General features: G+C 35.5%; 1 protein-coding gene across 1 annotated transcript; it reads left to right on the forward strand.

The window, feature by feature from the left end:
* The first annotated feature begins 334 nt into the window (after positions 1-334).
* LOC112046977 (ras-related protein Rab-11A) lies at positions 335-17,834 on the forward strand. Its single transcript, XM_024083855.2, has 6 exons — positions 335-628; positions 1,060-1,181; positions 8,824-9,056; positions 9,671-9,786; positions 10,939-11,075; positions 11,965-17,834. Exons 1-5 carry the CDS (start codon positions 589-591, stop codon positions 11,067-11,069), a joined length of 642 nt encoding a protein of 213 aa, XP_023939623.1. The 5' UTR covers positions 335-588; the 3' UTR covers positions 11,070-11,075; positions 11,965-17,834.
* Positions 17,835-17,939: the final 105 nt, after the last annotated feature.

The following is a 17,939-nucleotide window of genomic DNA, read 5'->3' on the forward strand; positions in this document are numbered from 1 at the left end:
TCGTCTATCCATTTCTAAACGACTGACATCAGTAACTTTTACGTGTTTTTACGTTCCTTGCATTGATCTTGTGTTTTGTCATAATTATTTGACAACAAAACAATATTACTTAGTAATATGTTAATAATCTGTAGTATTACTAAGTAGTTTTAAAAAATATTTGTTATATACTAGATAAATATCAATCAATTTCTCTAAAAGATCTAAGATATTTTGTAAAAATTAAAAAATATTTTTGACAGAAGAAAATGTGGAATGTGCAATGCGTAAAAAATAACGTATCATACAAAGATAACAAAAACATCATAGACTATGTAAACAGAAACACAATGTCATTTGATTTCTGAACGTACAACAGGGGCGTAAAATAATCCGCCATCTTGTCCCAGTGACAATTTAGGGTTTAATTTAGTTTTTAACCCGTCTTTTTTCAATTAATCCGATAGTTAAAGTGATATTTAGTGAGCTGTGGTGTGTTTAAAAAGCCTGTGATATTTTTGTGTACAATTATTTTTGTTTATCATACGAATATCTTGACATTGTTAGTTGACCGATTTTGACGTCGAAGGAACAACTACAATAATCAAAATGGGTACAAGAGAGGACGAATACGACTATTTATTCAAAGGTGAGCTAAGTTTTAATATTTGCTAAACGTACCGTTAAAATGAAATCTAGTGAGATAGGTTTGTTATTAAATTTTTCGGTTTTACGTGTACTATTGTTTCATTTGCTATGACGTAGATTATTGACTTGGAATGATAGATTTTTCACATATTTTCAATGAGAATACATCAGTAGATGGCCTAGTTCACGTAATATGAGAATGTTGAGTTTAATAGTAGTGCTTCGTGTAAGTTTCGCATCGTTCGATATCAGCTGATTTTGTTTTACGGTGATCGATTTTCAATAAATTTTTGAACACTGTGACTCACCTTCGTGATTCGCCGCTCGATATAATTGCCAAAACGCGAACGTAATAGTGAAGTCGTAGTATCGTTTTGTTTACTGTGTTATTTACGAAGTATTTTTGGCTAAACATACTTCCCTTTGTTACAGTTGTTTTAATCGGCGATTCAGGGGTGGGAAAGAGCAGTCTCTTGTCCCGATTCACTAGAAATGAATTCAATCTAGAATCAAAATCTACAATAGGTGTGGAGTTTGCAACAAGAAGTATAGAGGTAAATAAAGTCTACATTAAAACTTTAGTGATTACAATGCCATCACTTCCTACACTTTGGTGGCTGTGAAATATTTTGCAGTTTCTTTGCAATATTTATAATAGAAATATGAGTAAACTTATAATAGTATCTACAAATTGATACCTTTAATGTTTACTTTTAACTTGGTACTATGTAAATGTACATAGTATTTTGTACTAGCTGTCCTTTGTGGTTTCACTAAGGTAAATCGCAGGGTGGACTAGGCCAGCCCAGTACTAATACAGGCTAATCTATACTACAGTCTTACTTGATTTGTAATGGTTACTAACAAGTAAATTAAAAATAGGGTTTATATCACTATTCATTTCACACCTAATATTATATACTTAACTTGTTCTTAAATTAATGAAAATAAATTTAATTAATAAGCTTAGAACATTGTTAATATAATTTGAAAAACATTTTATAAACAAACAATACATAATTTTAAATAAATCTATATATGTAAAAATGAATTGCTGTTAGTTTCGCTAAAACTCAAGAACAACTGAACAGACGGCTGAACAGATTTATCTCATCTTGGTCTTCAAATGTTTGTGGAGGTTTAAAAGGTGAGAAAAATTAGAATAATTGCTGGGAAAACCATAAAACAACCCTTTTTAATTGGGTATTGGGTAGTGTAGAATATGGATAGTGAAGAAGTGCATATGAGTCAAAGCGAAGCTTGACAGGGTCCCCTAGTAAGTTAGTAGGTACACATCAAATAGGACTGCAGTATAGATTAGTTTGGCTACTGGAAGTGCTGAAGTAATAAGTCATCTTTATTGGTGCCACGTCTCATACAAATTTATTCAGCTGTTCTGACATGCATAAGCTTCCTTTTAATATCCTTTGAGATATACAAAAATATTGGATGATGGAATATTCTTATTTTATAAATGAGTAAAATAAACTTTGATGCCATATCCTATAGCTATCTCTTTTAAAGATTGCCTTTTGTATGTTCTAAATAAATGGTCAAGAACAGAAAGTTTACTTCATTTTTCTCACAAACAAGTTGTGGTCGTGAGCTAGTCATCAATACATATAAATGAAATTGAAGCGTCTTTCTGTGATTTAAAAAAAACTGTGTATTCTCAAATGCTTATATCAGATCACTGCATCATTCATCACTAAAATAAAATGGTCTGGAAAAGCTGTGTCACTTTATAACTTAAACAGCTGTTTTTATCTGTGATTCACAAAGTATGCACGGAATTTGAAATCTTCTTTGTTTCAGTCAACAACAATGTTATTGTTTAGCTGTATGAACATTTTTTCTCAGTTAATGACAAGAACCTTTGTTGTTATCTAGTCTGGTTATTGTTAATTGGATCTTAACATTATATTTATAAAGCACATAATAGGGAAATTGTAGTGTAATCTACTAAATATTTTAGAAATGTTAATTTGGTTTTCCTGTTTTCCAAAAGAGTTAAAAATCTGATTATTTATATTATAGTAAAAAGTACACCATAAAGTAATCCTTGTATTTATTAAATTCATGAACAGCATTTTTCCATATTTAAATTCACCATCATCATTTTCAACTCATATTCAGCTCACTGTTGAGCTCGAGTCTCCTCTCAGAATGAGGCCAATAGTCTCACACTGGCCCAATGCTGATAGGCAGGTTTCCTCACAATGTTTTTCTTTTACCATTTGAGATATTTAATTTCTTAAAATCCACTCAACTGAAAAGTTGGAGGTGTATGCCTCACACCAGATTTAAACCCACACCCTCTAGAATTGGAGGCAGAGATCCACTGGGCTATCACACCTCTAATATTTAAATAGCATTATTCTATTTCATATAATATGTATAGGAAACAAAATTGTTAGCTTAAATGCCAACCTATAATTACTATGCAATTAGTTATCTCATATTAGATAATCTCTTATCTACATCTGTTTTGCTCATGCTAATCAATATAATATTAATAGAGGTGTTGATTTACAAATGTTATAACTTTTACATAAGTTATAAAGTGAAAGTCTTTGATTTCCATCTCTTTTGAGATAAATGTGCTCTTTTGTGCTAATAAATATGAGTTGGTTTCTTGATGTCTGGAATATCAAAGTTCCCAAAGTTTAACATTCACAAATAATGAGCTCTCTATGGGTAAAATTATTTTTAAAATTAGTTCAGTAGATCTATAGATTACCCCCCTACCATCTGAGCACCTCTACAATCCATAATAATATTATAAATGAAAATAATGGCGTCACAAAATAAACAAACATAAATCAATTAAAAAAAACAAACTAACATAAATCTATATAAAGAAAAGAGAGAATTATAACAATAATAATTAAAAATACAATGAAACACAAATAGGTAAGAAAAAAATGTAATAATAATTATAATAAGAGATCTAATAATAAGAATTAAGACACTATTACTATTCAGGTACAGGGATATTTAATTTTTGAAGAGTCATTGAGATGGCCTTTTTATATTAGGGTTTGGGCAAGGCAAATACGTCTACATCGTCAAATAGCTTGTTGTATGTGTCCACAAGTCGACGCACAGTCGCGCGCTTTCCAGCGTTGGTTTTACAGAAATTGACAGCGAATAAATTATAAGCATGCACCCGACGTTGACCTGCGTACTTCAGAACATTTAGTGATAATTTACATACTAAGTCAGGACAATCGTATTTATTGTTGATGAATCCATGCAATACTGTTGCTTTAAGCAACTTGCGTCTAGATTCAAGAGTAAGAAGATTGTGTTTAGTTAGTTAATTAATTATATTATATTTCGTAATTTTTTTGCACAATCTTACTATATAAATGCATAAGGTTATTCATCACGAAATCTTGAAAACAGCTTGAAGTGCAAAGCTGAAATCTGGCAGGGACATAGTTTATAGTTAGTAGGTATCCACTAAGAACAGATTTTGCAATAGGGCCGGATTTAAAAGGTCTTAGGGTGGACGAAGTTGCAGGTGTCTGCTAGTATTAGTATAAACAACAATTAAAAATCACAAGAAGGTTATTATTTGAATTTAGAGATTGGCATATTTGTTTACACATGGCCTCCAGGTTGAAGTTCTGACTGTACATAACAAAAAATATACTTATCATCTCAAATGACATACAAGTCAGTGCTAATAAAAAAATCAAACCTTAGTCACACTTTTGTGATGAATAAATTTCATCATTATCAAGCATAATGGATATGGCATTTTTCTATGAATCATCATCACATATTTATTTAACTGGTTTCTGATTTTTGTCTTAAAAGAGTGCTTCTTAAGATGAATTTTTAAGTTCAGTTTTAAATCACCTTATATTGAAACCCTCAAACTTTTATTTTAAATTTATGTTATTATTTATAGTATATACTTTTATTTATGATATTAGGTGTTGGTGATAATTAGTATCATCAATACCTAATAACATTATGTGACTTCTCAAAAATGCTTGTAAACTAAGCCTAATTGAAATTAAAAAAAAATTACTTTGACCTTAACAATTAAAGATCATCATTATCAGTAAATTTTAATGGATCACTATGAAGCCACTCTCATAATAGGCAAGGGTTATGGAGTTACAACCCACCACTCTGTTCGAATGTGTTTGTTTGGCGGGCTTTGAGTCATAATATTTGATTCTGTAACTCACTGTCAGATGATACTCATAATGATAATGACCTGAAACGATGAGGTATAGGGTGTAACACCATTAGCTTCCTAACTTTGGGCTAAGAATTTTTACAGAGAATTTTTGGAAGAGAGAAAAGCTTAATATGACCTACTTTATTAAAATAACATTCATATATTTATTTATTTATTGTGTCAGATAAGTAGTATAAAGAATGCAAGAAAGTGGTAGTAAGTATGCAAGGCCAAGGTTGCACTCTTCTGCTAGTAAATGTATTCTAGGGGAGCTCGGGATGCTAGATTTGCAGTTACTAAAGGTTCATTGGAACCAATTAGATTTGGTAGATTAAATGACAGAATAAATAGTTATATACTTTTTTTGCTTTCAGCAGTGGGGAAAAAAACTACAGAATTTATAGACAATTTTTATTACTTTGGCTTTCTGACATCATCAGAAAACATGAGCGATTCATTAGGAGATTATTTCAGTCAAAAGTAGCAAAAAATTAACCACACTCGTGGTTCGATAACAGAAATATATTGGTTTTCCTTTTGTAACTTTGGAACCCTCCCTTTCCTTTACGTTATATGCATTGTATTCTAAAATATTGCAATCTAATGGACGCCGGCCACCACCCTTCGATCTCTTTAATCTGGCCCTCTTGGATTGGTTCTTATCGGACATCTACTAACTATAAACTACCTCCCTGACAAATTTCAGCTTTGTACATGAAGCAGTTTTCAAGATTTCGTGATAAGCTCTTACAATACAAGAATTCTGACGTAGAAGATACGGATCGCGATAACTTGAAAAGGTCACTCTCAGAGATGGTTTTATTAGGCGTAATGAGGCGCGTGTCGTCACGAATTAGAATCACATCTGCAATCTGACCCCATTGGGTTTTGTACGATATTCTCGAAAATCTACACATATCTTGCAACCATCGTATTTTAGAATGATTAGAATATTCAAATTGAGTTTAGTTCACCATGGTATTTTAGAATTTAAACTAAGCTGAGTTTTCCACATAAGGTCGATGGTTTTCCATAATACTGAATTACATTACAATTCTGCTTACATGAACACACTCGAACTGAAACTCGAAGTTTTCTTTATCTAAGGGTGAGGCCATTCGAGCGTAATGTTGTTAGTCAGTCGCGTAGTTTCTGCTGCATTCGGTTTCATACAAAAGTCCAGTTCCTACCACACGGTGTCGCAAAATGAGATGTGTTCCGACTTACACGCGAATTTCTGCGATCGAAATTACGCGACTGACATTTAATTTCGCGCACTAATTTACACACTAATCTCACACATATAAAGGCGAAAATTTGTGTGTAAGTGAGTATGTTTGTTCCTCCTGTGAAGACATTTTACTCTGGATTAACAAATGGCAACTTTTCATGCCGGAAAATCCATGGTTCCCGCGGTATTTGTGAAAAACTGAATTCCACCCGCACGAAGTTGCTCGTTATTAATATTATTGGAGTGATAAATAAACTATGATTTGGATATTTAAAAGACATGCAAACTATTAGACCAACAGCGCAGATCACCCAACAACATAATGGAAACGTTGCATAAAGTTTAGACTGCGGCAGTAAGATGTTTTTTTGCCTCACTTTAAATTCCACAGCCAACGTTCAACCTTGAAGCACTGATAGCGAATCTATCGTGTTTGTTTATTAAAGAGTCTAACCCATAAGTAGCGTGCACACATTATTGGTTATTCACAAGAGTTCTCAAAAATGCTTAGAAATATAATAACTACCGGCAGCCCACAGCTTCGCACAAAATTTTCTTCTAGATGGCGCGGGAACCATAGATTTTTTGGGATAAAATGAAGCCGAGCTTCAAGGTGCAATTCAGCCAAAATTCATCAAAATTTGTTCAGCGGCTTAGCTGTGAAATGGTAACAAAGAGACAGACAGACTCGCGTTCAATTACGAAACTAATTACTGGCACGAATCCTAAAAAGAGGCAATATTACGCTAACAGTAAATACTCTTTCTCGCCCTTTAAGACCTTCTGCGTCAAGCCCAAGCCCAACCTACGCTAGATCCAACCAATAGTCATCATTAAAAATTCAAATCGCACAAAGAGTTAACGGATGTGTCAATGACCCCTTAAATTATAAGCCCGACATTAGCATTCCCAATATTCTTTCATTGAATGATTATTATTTATTGTCATTCAAATATCGGATATGTGTAGGTCAATATACAACTAAACCGGCCATGTGCGGTAAGTAAAAAATGAAAAACAAAGCACGAGACGTATGAGAGCAAACCCTTAAATATTACATCATCTTCGAAAATTTCAAATGTTGAAATATCACGGTTCATAAGATACAGCCTGGTGATGTACGGACGCACAACAGAGCCTTAGTAATAGGGTTCAGTCTTCATCATCATCATCATATCAGCCGATGGACGTCCACTGCAGGACATAGGCCTTTTGTAGGGACTTCCAAACATCACGATACTAAGCCGCCTCCATCCAGCGAATCCCTGCGACTCGCTTGATGTCGTCAGTCCACCTGGTGGTGGGTCGGCCAACACTGCGCTTACTAGTGCGGGGTCGCCATTCCAGCACTTTGGGACCCCAACGTCCATCGGCTCTTCGAACTATGTGCCCCGCCCATTGCCACTTCAGCTTCGCAACTCGTTGAGCTATGTCGGTGACTATGGTTCTTCTGCGGATATCCTCATTTCTGATTCGATCACGCAGAGATAATCCTAACATAGCTTGTTCCATCGCCCGCTGTGTGACTGAGCCTTCTTATGAGGCCCATAGCGACCAAGTCTCGGAACCATAGGTCATCACTGGCAACACGCACTGTTCTAAGACTTTTGTCTTTTCTTTTGTCAAAAGACAAAAGTCAGTCTTACCCTTTGGGAATAGAACTCTGAAAACTACAAAACAAAAGCTACCGTGGTTGGAACCTCATAGCTGGGTATAATTTGAGGTTATCGAATTACAGTTTTACTATTTCAAAAACCATAATTATAATTATCATACTGTCAATTTTAGTGCTCCCTGCAGCTCATTTGTTATCGTCAGTCCACCATAATTTTGTGTCGACTAACACTGCGCTCTCCAGTGCCCGGTCGCTATTCCAGCACCTAGGGACCTCAACATCCATCAGCTCCTTGCCACTATAGCTTTCCGACTCGTTGAGCTATGTCACTTTAGTTCTCCGTTCAACATCTTGATATCTGATTCAATCACGTAGAGATAATCCGAGCATGGCTCTCCATTGTCAGCTGAGTGATAGAGCCGTCTTATGACACTCATACTTATAGATTACATCTCAGATGTAATCATTAAAAAAAATCGTATCCCTTGTATTCATTCCGTAACATGTGAAACTATTGTCGATGTTAGTGCTTATTAGGTTTAATTGTGGCAAGTGCTTCGAGATTTCTATAAATAGATGAACACCACATAAATGAGAGATTCATTACGATCTATAAATTGTTGGTAAGCGTGTATTACGTTTGCATACGAGAGCTGTATAGTGGTTTATTCTATACAGATAAACAATACTGTTCACGCTTACGTAGATAAAAAATACCATATGAGTTTTCGACGATGCATAACGGCGTGTTTAATATAACCAAGCAAATTAATGTTGGCTCACATAATATTTCTTCTAGATTATATTGTTGCTGAGCTAAGCTAACTTGCTTTTATGAGCTGAGGATATACTTATAGGTAGATTATTTGATAATAAAAAAGTTGGTACACCACCAACTTCCCATCACTGGTTTCAACACTTTCTTTTGTTCGAGAATTAGACACTCAGCAGGTGAATGATCCCCTGGAGGTTCCCCTACAAATACATTCCTGCGGGTGCCGTCTATGAATTCCACTGTAAGACTGCCAATTTGTATTGGAACAGTGTACAACTCCAATCCCTCCTCAAGTACGCATAGAGGTCTGACAATATAGTGACCCATTAAAGTCACCTTGAGGACTGATGATATCAAATGTTGTTGTTGTTGTGTAGGTGGACGGCAAAACCATAAAGGCGCAGATATGGGACACGGCGGGCCAGGAGCGGTACCGCGCGATCACGTCGGCGTACTACCGCGGCGCGGTGGGCGCGTTGCTGGTGTACGACATCGCCAAGCACCTGTCGTACGAGAACGTGGAGCGGTGGCTGCGCGAGCTGCGCGACCACGCCGACCAGAACATCCTCATCATGCTCGTGGGCAACAAGAGCGACCTCAGGCATCTCAGGTGAAAGCCCGCTCTTTGATCATGCGTACGCAACATCGTGGCTTCAGCCATGTCAGGTGACAGCACACTCCTTATAATAAAGAAACATCCCTACCTGATTAGCCAACAAAGTGGTTTCAGCCATGTCAGGTGACAGCACACAGCAACAAAAAGCCCTATATGTATAGCCAACAAAGCGGCTTCAGCCATGTCAAGTGACAGCACACTCTTTATAGCAAAGAAATATTCCTATATGTATAGTCAACAAGTGTGGCATTTAAGGGGGGCTTACCACAACCTTTTGCAAAACCTTTAAAAATGATTGATGACATCTAAAATCGCTATACGAAACAATCCTGTGAAAAGCTCAAGGCCCTTACCGTCCGAAATGTCGAAACATTAAGAGCTTGTGGAGCCCTAGGTTACTATTAATTCTCATCCCTACATGCGTAGCTAACAAGAGTGACTTCAGGCGTGAGAGGTGACAATGTGCAGAGGAATTCTTAGAGAATTTCTTGCACATCTTTAAAAGTTGTTGACATTAATGTCTCTGACATACCTTCAGATGCATGCTAGGTGTACTGGTGTAGGCTGCCTTGTATGTTTCTGTCTCAGAATGTATTGTAACGTTGCAGATCAATCCCAACAGAAGAGGCGAAGGCGTTCGCGGAACGGAACGGGCTCAGTTTTATTGAAACGTCCGCCCTCGACTCCACCAACGTGGAGCCGGCATTCCAGAACATATTGACCGGTAATTATGTTTCACTCTCATTCTGTCCGCACGCACTTGCACTTACGACCTGTCATGTATGCCATTTACACTTCTTCACTTTGTATCAGATAAAGTAAAGTGAGGGTAGGTAGATTAAAAATTAGTTGATACTAATTCTACAAGCTACAAAGCTATTTTACATTTTCAAGAACTCAAGTATTTTAATTATGATATCACAGACATGTTTCAACCATACAATTGATAGTCTCGCCTATACAAATAGCAGATCTTCATAGTATAAAAAACAGTATTGTAGCTTACCGACATCTTTAAAAATAATTGGTTGCCTGTAAAGTCGGTTCACCGAAGATTATTTTACGTGGTAGCGTCATATGAAAACATTGATGAAAAATTGCGTACTTAACGTTTAGGCCGATGCCTCTCTATCGCTTGTTCGATTTACAAGACCTAATCACGTCAAAAAAAACAAAATCGAGAGACAGTTTACGATGTTAGCGATCTAAAAATAACAATTCCTTATTGTGATTGAAGAAGTGACGTTGCGCGCAGTGTAGTGTGCCACCACTTTTGTAGACTGTTCCAGTTCCAGCACGGCTTAACAAGTTATACAAAACTACTCTCAAGTGCGAGTTCACCGCTATCTTTCTCTATCTATAGTATCGTGTTAAAGAGAGAGATGTGATTTCGAAACTCATACTTACAGAATAGCCTAGCTCATCGTTTCCCAACCTGTGGTCCGCGAGTATGTGTATGGGGCGCCCGCGGTGTCATCTCTGGACCATACATAAATGCTAATATATCGTAATCGCTACGCTTACTTAAAGCGAGCAGATTTTTTTCTTGTCAGATGAGAGGCTAACTAACACAGATATTAGAAATGATGCAAACTTGCTTGCAAATGTTTTTTTTTATTTTGCGTACCTTTGCCTTCTCACACTACAGGTGAAGCAATATTTGAAGTATTGAACAGCTTTATTTCACTCATGAAATTTCTTCTAAGAAGTTTGTGGCGGTTAGAACCCACGGTGTTCGGGCTATGACCGGGACACTTTATTTTATTAGGTCCGGGTCCGTGAAAACTGTGCTTGATTTCATAGGAGTCTGTGTCTGAAAAAGGTTGATAAACGCTGGCCTAGCTGGTTTAACAATGTTTTGTTGTACGTTCGGCAGAGATCTACAGGATCGTCTCGCAGAAGCAGATGCGCGACCCGCCCGAGGGTGACGTCATCCGGCCCGACGCCGAGCCGGCCGACGTGCGGCCATCGGGCGCCGACTCTGTACGCAAGCAGTGCTGCCAGTAGAGCGAGGTGGGGGGTACTCTTTTTTTTAATATTTTTCAAATATGACGAATATTCCTGTTCCCCTCCAATAGGCTACTTGTCTCTTTTGTAAACAGTGTTTAAACTGAATTATGGAAGTATTATAAACTATATTTTATTTTGTCCCGTCAATAATCTATACTAATATTATAAAGAGAAAAACTTTGTTTGTTTGTATGTTTGTTTGTTTGTTTGTAATGAATACGCTCAAAAACTACTGGACCGATTTTAAAAATTCTTTCACCATTCGAAAGCTACATTATCCACAAGTAACATAGGCTAAATTTTATTTTGGAAAAAAATAGGGTTCCGTAAGATATTTAGGTTTTTCGGACACAAGGTGTAAAAAACCAACCAGAAAAGTAGGGTAGGGGTAGGTAGGAGTAGGGTAGGGGTAGGCTAGGGGTAGGGTAGGGGTAGGGGTCGGATAGGGGTAGTTGAAAGTTTACATCGAGTTTCACGCGGACGAAGTCGCGGGCGTCGGCTAGTAACCAGTAAAAAATTTTATGTAAATGAAAAGATATATTTTCATGATATTTTTGCCGCCGAAACACAGCACATTTTTATTTTCACAAATAAAAATGTGATTAGAGTTTCTAGGCATCTAAACTGCCTCTATGCAAAAAATCTTCTTAGTTTTGTACACCAGGCGAGTAGCCTGTTAGTCTGAAAAGGGGAGAGGGTACAACAATAGTCCAGGGGGTAGAGATCTAACCACCATACAAAATAAATAAGTAATGAAATGACATGCGTTTTCTACCTTCATTTCTAATTTCTTTGTTGGTAAACAGTACTCATCAAGAAAGGCTGTAGTGTAGTGGTATATCACAGTTTTAATTATACCTATAGTTGCATTTTCTTTTTCTTTTTTTTTCAGAAAGTCCATTTACTTTTTGGAGTGGAAGAGAGAAATGAACGGAATACAAAACGCAAGTAAATGAATCATTCCCAGACTAGCAAGGTCTAATCTCTAACAATATCACGTTGCCAGCTCTGAGTGCACCTGCCGTTTGTGACTACTTACTGATCGTTTTTGATGAGGTTCTATTTTATAGATGTTTCTAGATTTGAAGAAGTTATATGTTTAAAAGAATGGGCAATTTCATTCATAAACATTTTTCTTGATTGTTCATCATTCTTGATTGTGGCTTAGTTTTATCTCTTGCCTGTAGAAACAATATATCTAATCTAAATCAAAATAATTAAAATCCAAAGGACACTACGAAAAAACTGCCTTCTGAACGGGTGGTAGAAGCTTTACAAATAGTCAACTGACGTTTCAAAAGTGCTTGTAAACTGAGCCTACTTGAAATAAATTAATTTTGAATTTTGAAATATCAAAAACCGGTGGAGGTACATAGATGAAATTTGGCAGGGAGGTAGATTATAGCAGATTTCCGGTAAGAACGGATTTTGCAATAGAACCGAATAGGTGGACGAAGTTGCAAGCGTCCGCTAGTTATTTAAAAAAACCCGTCAAATGTTTTCGTATTAAAACACAATGTTGTGTTATTTATTGTATTATTTTACACCTTTAACCTTGAATATAGCTTCAAAGCAAAGCAACGTTCCAGCAAAGCTTTATTGAAAAAAATTGAAAAAAGAAATCATCTTATTTCGTTACATTCTGAGCTTGGTTGGTTCTTGGCCTAATTGGATTATATTAACAAGACCAACAATATTATACTTCTCATTTCTACTTTTAATTACGTCATTCACTGTTTCCCTTTAAAAAATAGTCGAAAAATTTGTTTTGGACTTGGCAAAATCATGTTTGTTCGGAGTTGGATTTTTAATTGGAAAATAAGGATTTCTTACTGGAAACTTCTATAAAATCAACCTCATGTGTATAGTAAATCCTCATTGGAATTAATGTTAATTTTTTGGCAAACTTAATAAAATTTCTTTGTATTGTGAAAGTCGTACAAGTGCGTCCACTACCCGCATTAAACGGATTTTATCTAATGAAAAATCCGTTTTGTTAAGATACGTCCGATACGTACGATGCGGATATGTGGACGCTTACCATTATCTGGCAAAAAGCATTCCAGTGAAGATTACTTTAAATGTATTTATCAGTATAGTATTCCAGACATAATAAACATTTTCGATGTTCAAAAATATAAAAAAAGTTAATACAGTATGACCAGAGATAATGAACTTTGGATGTTCAAAAATATACACAGTCTTGGGGATAGTACTGCTAGAGATAAGAAACATTTCGGAAATATACATATTTAAGCGCAGTATGACCAGAGATAATAAACATTTTCGACTAATGGCTGGCAACACTGAAGCAAGAGTGGCTCATGTAGATAGCTTTGTGTAATTATTAATGTTTAGTGTCGGAACTATTTGCCTAAGGTTAACTATAAGGCACTCTTTACTGAATTGAATGTTAATTTCCAAAATTTAGGAAATATAAAGTAAATAATTGGGCTGTAAGGATGTGCCTATATGTGTAACACATGTGTGAGGACTGTTTATAACGCATATTGATGCAAAATAATTATATTTTACGTGAATATTAAAGGAACCTTATTTTATGGGAAACAATGCATTGTCATTCAATATTCGTTATTTATTTAAATATCGATGGTGTTATTATAATTGTAATTTTGGATCAGTATTCTAATTCGTTTCTCATTCTGGGAGCAATTTAAAAGAGATATTTACTTACATATACACACACACATATAGCTTTTTTACGTTTTTTTATGAAAAAAATATGAATTCATCACAGTCTTAGTAATCTTATAGAACAATGATTTTTTTACCTTGAAACATTTAAGAAATTTATGGTACAGAGTGCCTTTAGTTCACCTTAGAATATAAAATCTGTATTAAAAACACGGAGAGGCAATTTACGTAGTAAGAGTCAAGAAGCTAAAACAATGCACTCGGTTCGTTTCCGCCGCTTTCAGATCATATTATTGTATACAAGTGTTACTATATCCTATACACGTCCAACTGTTTTAATAAAGTTGTAGCATACGTAATGTCAGCCACTGACCATCCAATAATTTAATTTTTTTTGACATGAAAACTTAACTTATAATTTGATGGAGCCGGCTGTACACTCGAAAAAATATGACGCCATGCGTCGTTCCCTCGCTCTAGGGTTGCCAACTTTTTTTACAAGAAATAAAGTATATTCTGGTCTATGAAGATTATTAAACAGTATTTTAGAAAAACGAACATTTTCTTTTGAAAAATGCAACCATTAGTATTTTCTTATGACGCTGTCACGTTCAACTATCGTCAGTAAATTGACCTTACAGACAACCGATTTTTTTTTCATGTTCATGTTCATGAGTTCATGAGTTTTAGGTTATGAACTAACAAAAATAATAATATTCAATATTAACTATTTAGTAGATCCTCAAAATTGAACTTGTCAGTCTTCACCGAACAATCTCCTTCGTGCCTCCATTTATTCGACACTGGCGAGATAAAATGTGCCCGGTTGTCACAAATGACAGCCATAAAGAAGAATTGAATTGTATTTCATGAGTTTGCAGCGCTAAATCTGATAAAACTGGTTGTTGGTCACAATATGAATGATGTCGTGCACATCGCGATCAGTTATATTAGATGTCCTGCTGTAACGCTGCAAACTCATGAACTTATTGGATGGTCAGTGGCTGACATAACATATTTTGTCTCGGACTAGCCTGTTAGATAATTTACGTGGGATGAGGACTTTGTCCAGGAAAGTCAACTTTAAAAAGACAGACTTATCCTGTCGCAGACCTTTTTGTCAGACATGTGACAAACACAATATGACAATTAAGTCAACTGTCATTGCCATAGATGTATAACTTTTAACAAGCTTTTGGCATTGCTTAGTTTAACAACCAAGACTAGTTAATTCTTAAACTACACAGGATAGCTGGGATACTTGAGCGTTATTAAAATAGTTTGGCGTGTGTTTCTTATTTTTTTTTTATTTAAGAGAAAATTATTTTGTTTTCTATTTCGACTTAGTTAATTCAATATTATACGAATATCTATTTATTTAGTTAATTTAAAGTGTTTAAATTAAAGAAAACTAGCCAGTTTTGTGAAAAAAAAGTTATGTTATTGAATCGATGTTAATAAAAAAGAAGATTATGCCAGGAAAAATGAGACGTTTTTATATATAAATAATAATAAGTATTTTTTATTGAAACAAGTGATTATATTTTATAGTTACTTGAGTCAACTTCACAACGCTATTTGGTTATATAATGCACCGATTGACAACCATTCCCTTTTAGTGCAAAGAGTAAATAAAAAGTCAAAGCTGCACTATGGCTGTAGTAATCACTATAATCTGTACAAAGGTATTATCAATGATAATAAAAACAAATAGCTCTTTAAGCTAATTGGGAATCGCACCAAACTTTGTCATCATAAATTGCACCATGTTGGTTGAACCATAGACAAAAAAATAACATCCGTCTTATTCTGTTTGTCAATGACACGCCAATCACTTGTTTAGTTCTTTTTTTGTCTATGGGCTGAACAATAGAATGTAGTGTCAACTTCTTGACACTTGTGTGTCAAAGTTTAGTGCGGGAAATACAGAGCACAATAGTGCACACTAAAACAAGCAACTTGTGACATATCCTTTTGGAACCCCATTTTCTTGTAACTTTATTCCTTCCCGTCAGTTATAAACACCGTGTTTAGACCGATGTATACTAATCCTAAGACTTTTTATAGGTGTCTTTAAAGTGACATATAATGGTAGGCGTACACAGATCCGCATCGTACGTATTGGACGCCTTGCATCTAACAGATTGTAGTATTCTTTGTATAGAAAGTTACTAGTGTACACTAGTGCGTCCAGTGATCCGCATCGCACGGATTTTATCTACCGTAAAATTAAAAATCCGTTTGATGCGATGCGTCCGATACTTGCGATGCGGATAAGTGGACGCCTGCGTTAAATGGACATACTCCCTAAGAACTGTTTAGTGTTTATATAAGATTGCGACAAAAATCAAAGAAAGGGATAAGGTTACTCGAATTTGAATCCAAACGGATAGATCTAGTCCATGTTTTTTTTTGTAAATCGATGGCATTTGTAAAAAAATCATATTATTCAAAAAGCAATAACTCTGTTATAAAAGTATAATAATTAAAACTGCTTGTTAGCAACCGCTAGATCACAGTAGTGACATGTCACCTTGGTCGCATTTGTATTGGCATAGAAAAATATAATATTAGAGTATCAGATCACTGCTAAGCACGAGTCTCCTCTCAGAAAGAGAAGGGAGGAAATTAGGCCAATAGCCCACCACGCGGGCCTAATGCGGATTTTCAGACTTCACACTCGTAGAGAAATACGAAAATTCTCAGGTAGGCCGGTTTCCCTATGCTGTTTTTCTTCACCGTTTGAGAAATGGGTATTTAATTTCACCCTATAAGGAGGTGCGTGCCCTGGACCAGATTCAAAGCCACACCCTCCAGAATCGGAGGCAAAGGTCATATCCACTGGGCTATCACAGCCTATAAGTTGGATATCAATCAATTCTTGATTCCCAACTTACACCGATCAACCTCTTAGAAAGTGTCTTCCTTACCACGTGACACTGGCAAAGTAAATTGGACCCAATTGGTAAAGCAACAAGTCATAAAATCAAAAAAAATAATTTTAGAGTACCTACCTACATGCTACTTATTATGTATGTATGGAGATACCATAAGGATCCAGACCCTCAACTGTTTAAGTATAAAGTATAATTTTTTTATATTTTATCTGCATAATATGAGAAATTATATCCCCATTTGCCAGGCAACTTGCTTCATGGCAACCCTGCACTGGAGTCCTAAAGTCCCCCAGACTACAGAGGGCCTCTTACGTTTGAAGGCTAAAATTAGTAATATGTAATCCTCAATCTCCTTTGGTTTGAAGAATCTATGAATATCCGTATATTCATAGGTTTTTCTAAAATCTTTCAGTTTTAAGAAATCTTTACCATTCATATTGGGCCCATTGTCAGACATTGTCTATTGTGATCTGCGGTTATCTAACATTAATAAATAATTGTTTTTGCATAACACTAGCTGGTAGTTACGAGTTAAGTAAACGAGGGATAGCTTGTAAAAAAAAAAACAATTTTGTTTCTTTACGGATATTACGTGCCTTCGCACATGTGACAACACTCATGTGCGTTTATTTGAGCTTTTAATGTTTTATTTCTTTTCCATGTTCAAGTTTGAGAGATGTCGGGGTTATAACATCTTTTTGTATATTGTGAGTGGAACCATTTGAATGGGTCGTCAAAAAGTCCAAAAGATAAGTTTTCCCTTAATTATGGAAGAATTTTAATTTAAATAAATGTGGGATGTCCCGAAATTTTTCGGGTCGGTGACAACCCTACAATTTTTTAAATCAAATTCTTGTTTTGATTCGATAAAATGGAATTTCTTTTGGAGTTACTGACAAATATTTACAAACGAATTGGAATGGCAATACAAATCGCACCTTTTTGCTTCATTGTAAAAATAACCTTAAGCGTTGTATTAATAAGTGCTAGTTTCGGGGAGCTAGGAGCCTAGTGCCGAGCATAAGCAATACTCAGCCTGGTCTCGTCGCAACACTGATCACTCCTGACATAGGTTATGTACCGCGTTGTTCGTTGTATCGTAAGAAATATGTTATTTGTATTATGGTCTTACATATGCATGGTTATTTTTTTAGTGCCTATCTGTAATTACTTTATTAAAGACAAAGATAATAAAATATAATGTAAATTTTTTCGTGTTTTTATTGTTAGAAATACCTACTATGTACTTTTAATAATAATTACTTGAAAGTATCCTACATTTAACATAAAAACGTCTCTCAAGGTCAGTTCATGC

The sequence above is a fragment of the Bicyclus anynana genome, chromosome 10 (assembly GCF_947172395.1).
Source record: "Bicyclus anynana chromosome 10, ilBicAnyn1.1, whole genome shotgun sequence".
Classification (NCBI taxonomy): Eukaryota; Metazoa; Arthropoda; class Insecta; order Lepidoptera; family Nymphalidae; genus Bicyclus; species Bicyclus anynana.

Excerpts from the sequence above, each read along its gene's own strand:
- LOC112046977 (XM_024083855.2), top strand. The coding sequence starts at position 589 with ATGGGTACAAGAGAGGACGAATACGACTATTTATTCAAAG. Across the intron at positions 1,182-8,823 it reads TTGCAACAAGAAGTATAGAG|GTGGACGGCAAAACCATAAA; the intron begins GTAAATAAAGTC and ends GTTGTTGTGTAG. Across the intron at positions 9,787-10,938 it reads ATTCCAGAACATATTGACCG|AGATCTACAGGATCGTCTCG; the intron begins GTAATTATGTTT and ends TACGTTCGGCAG.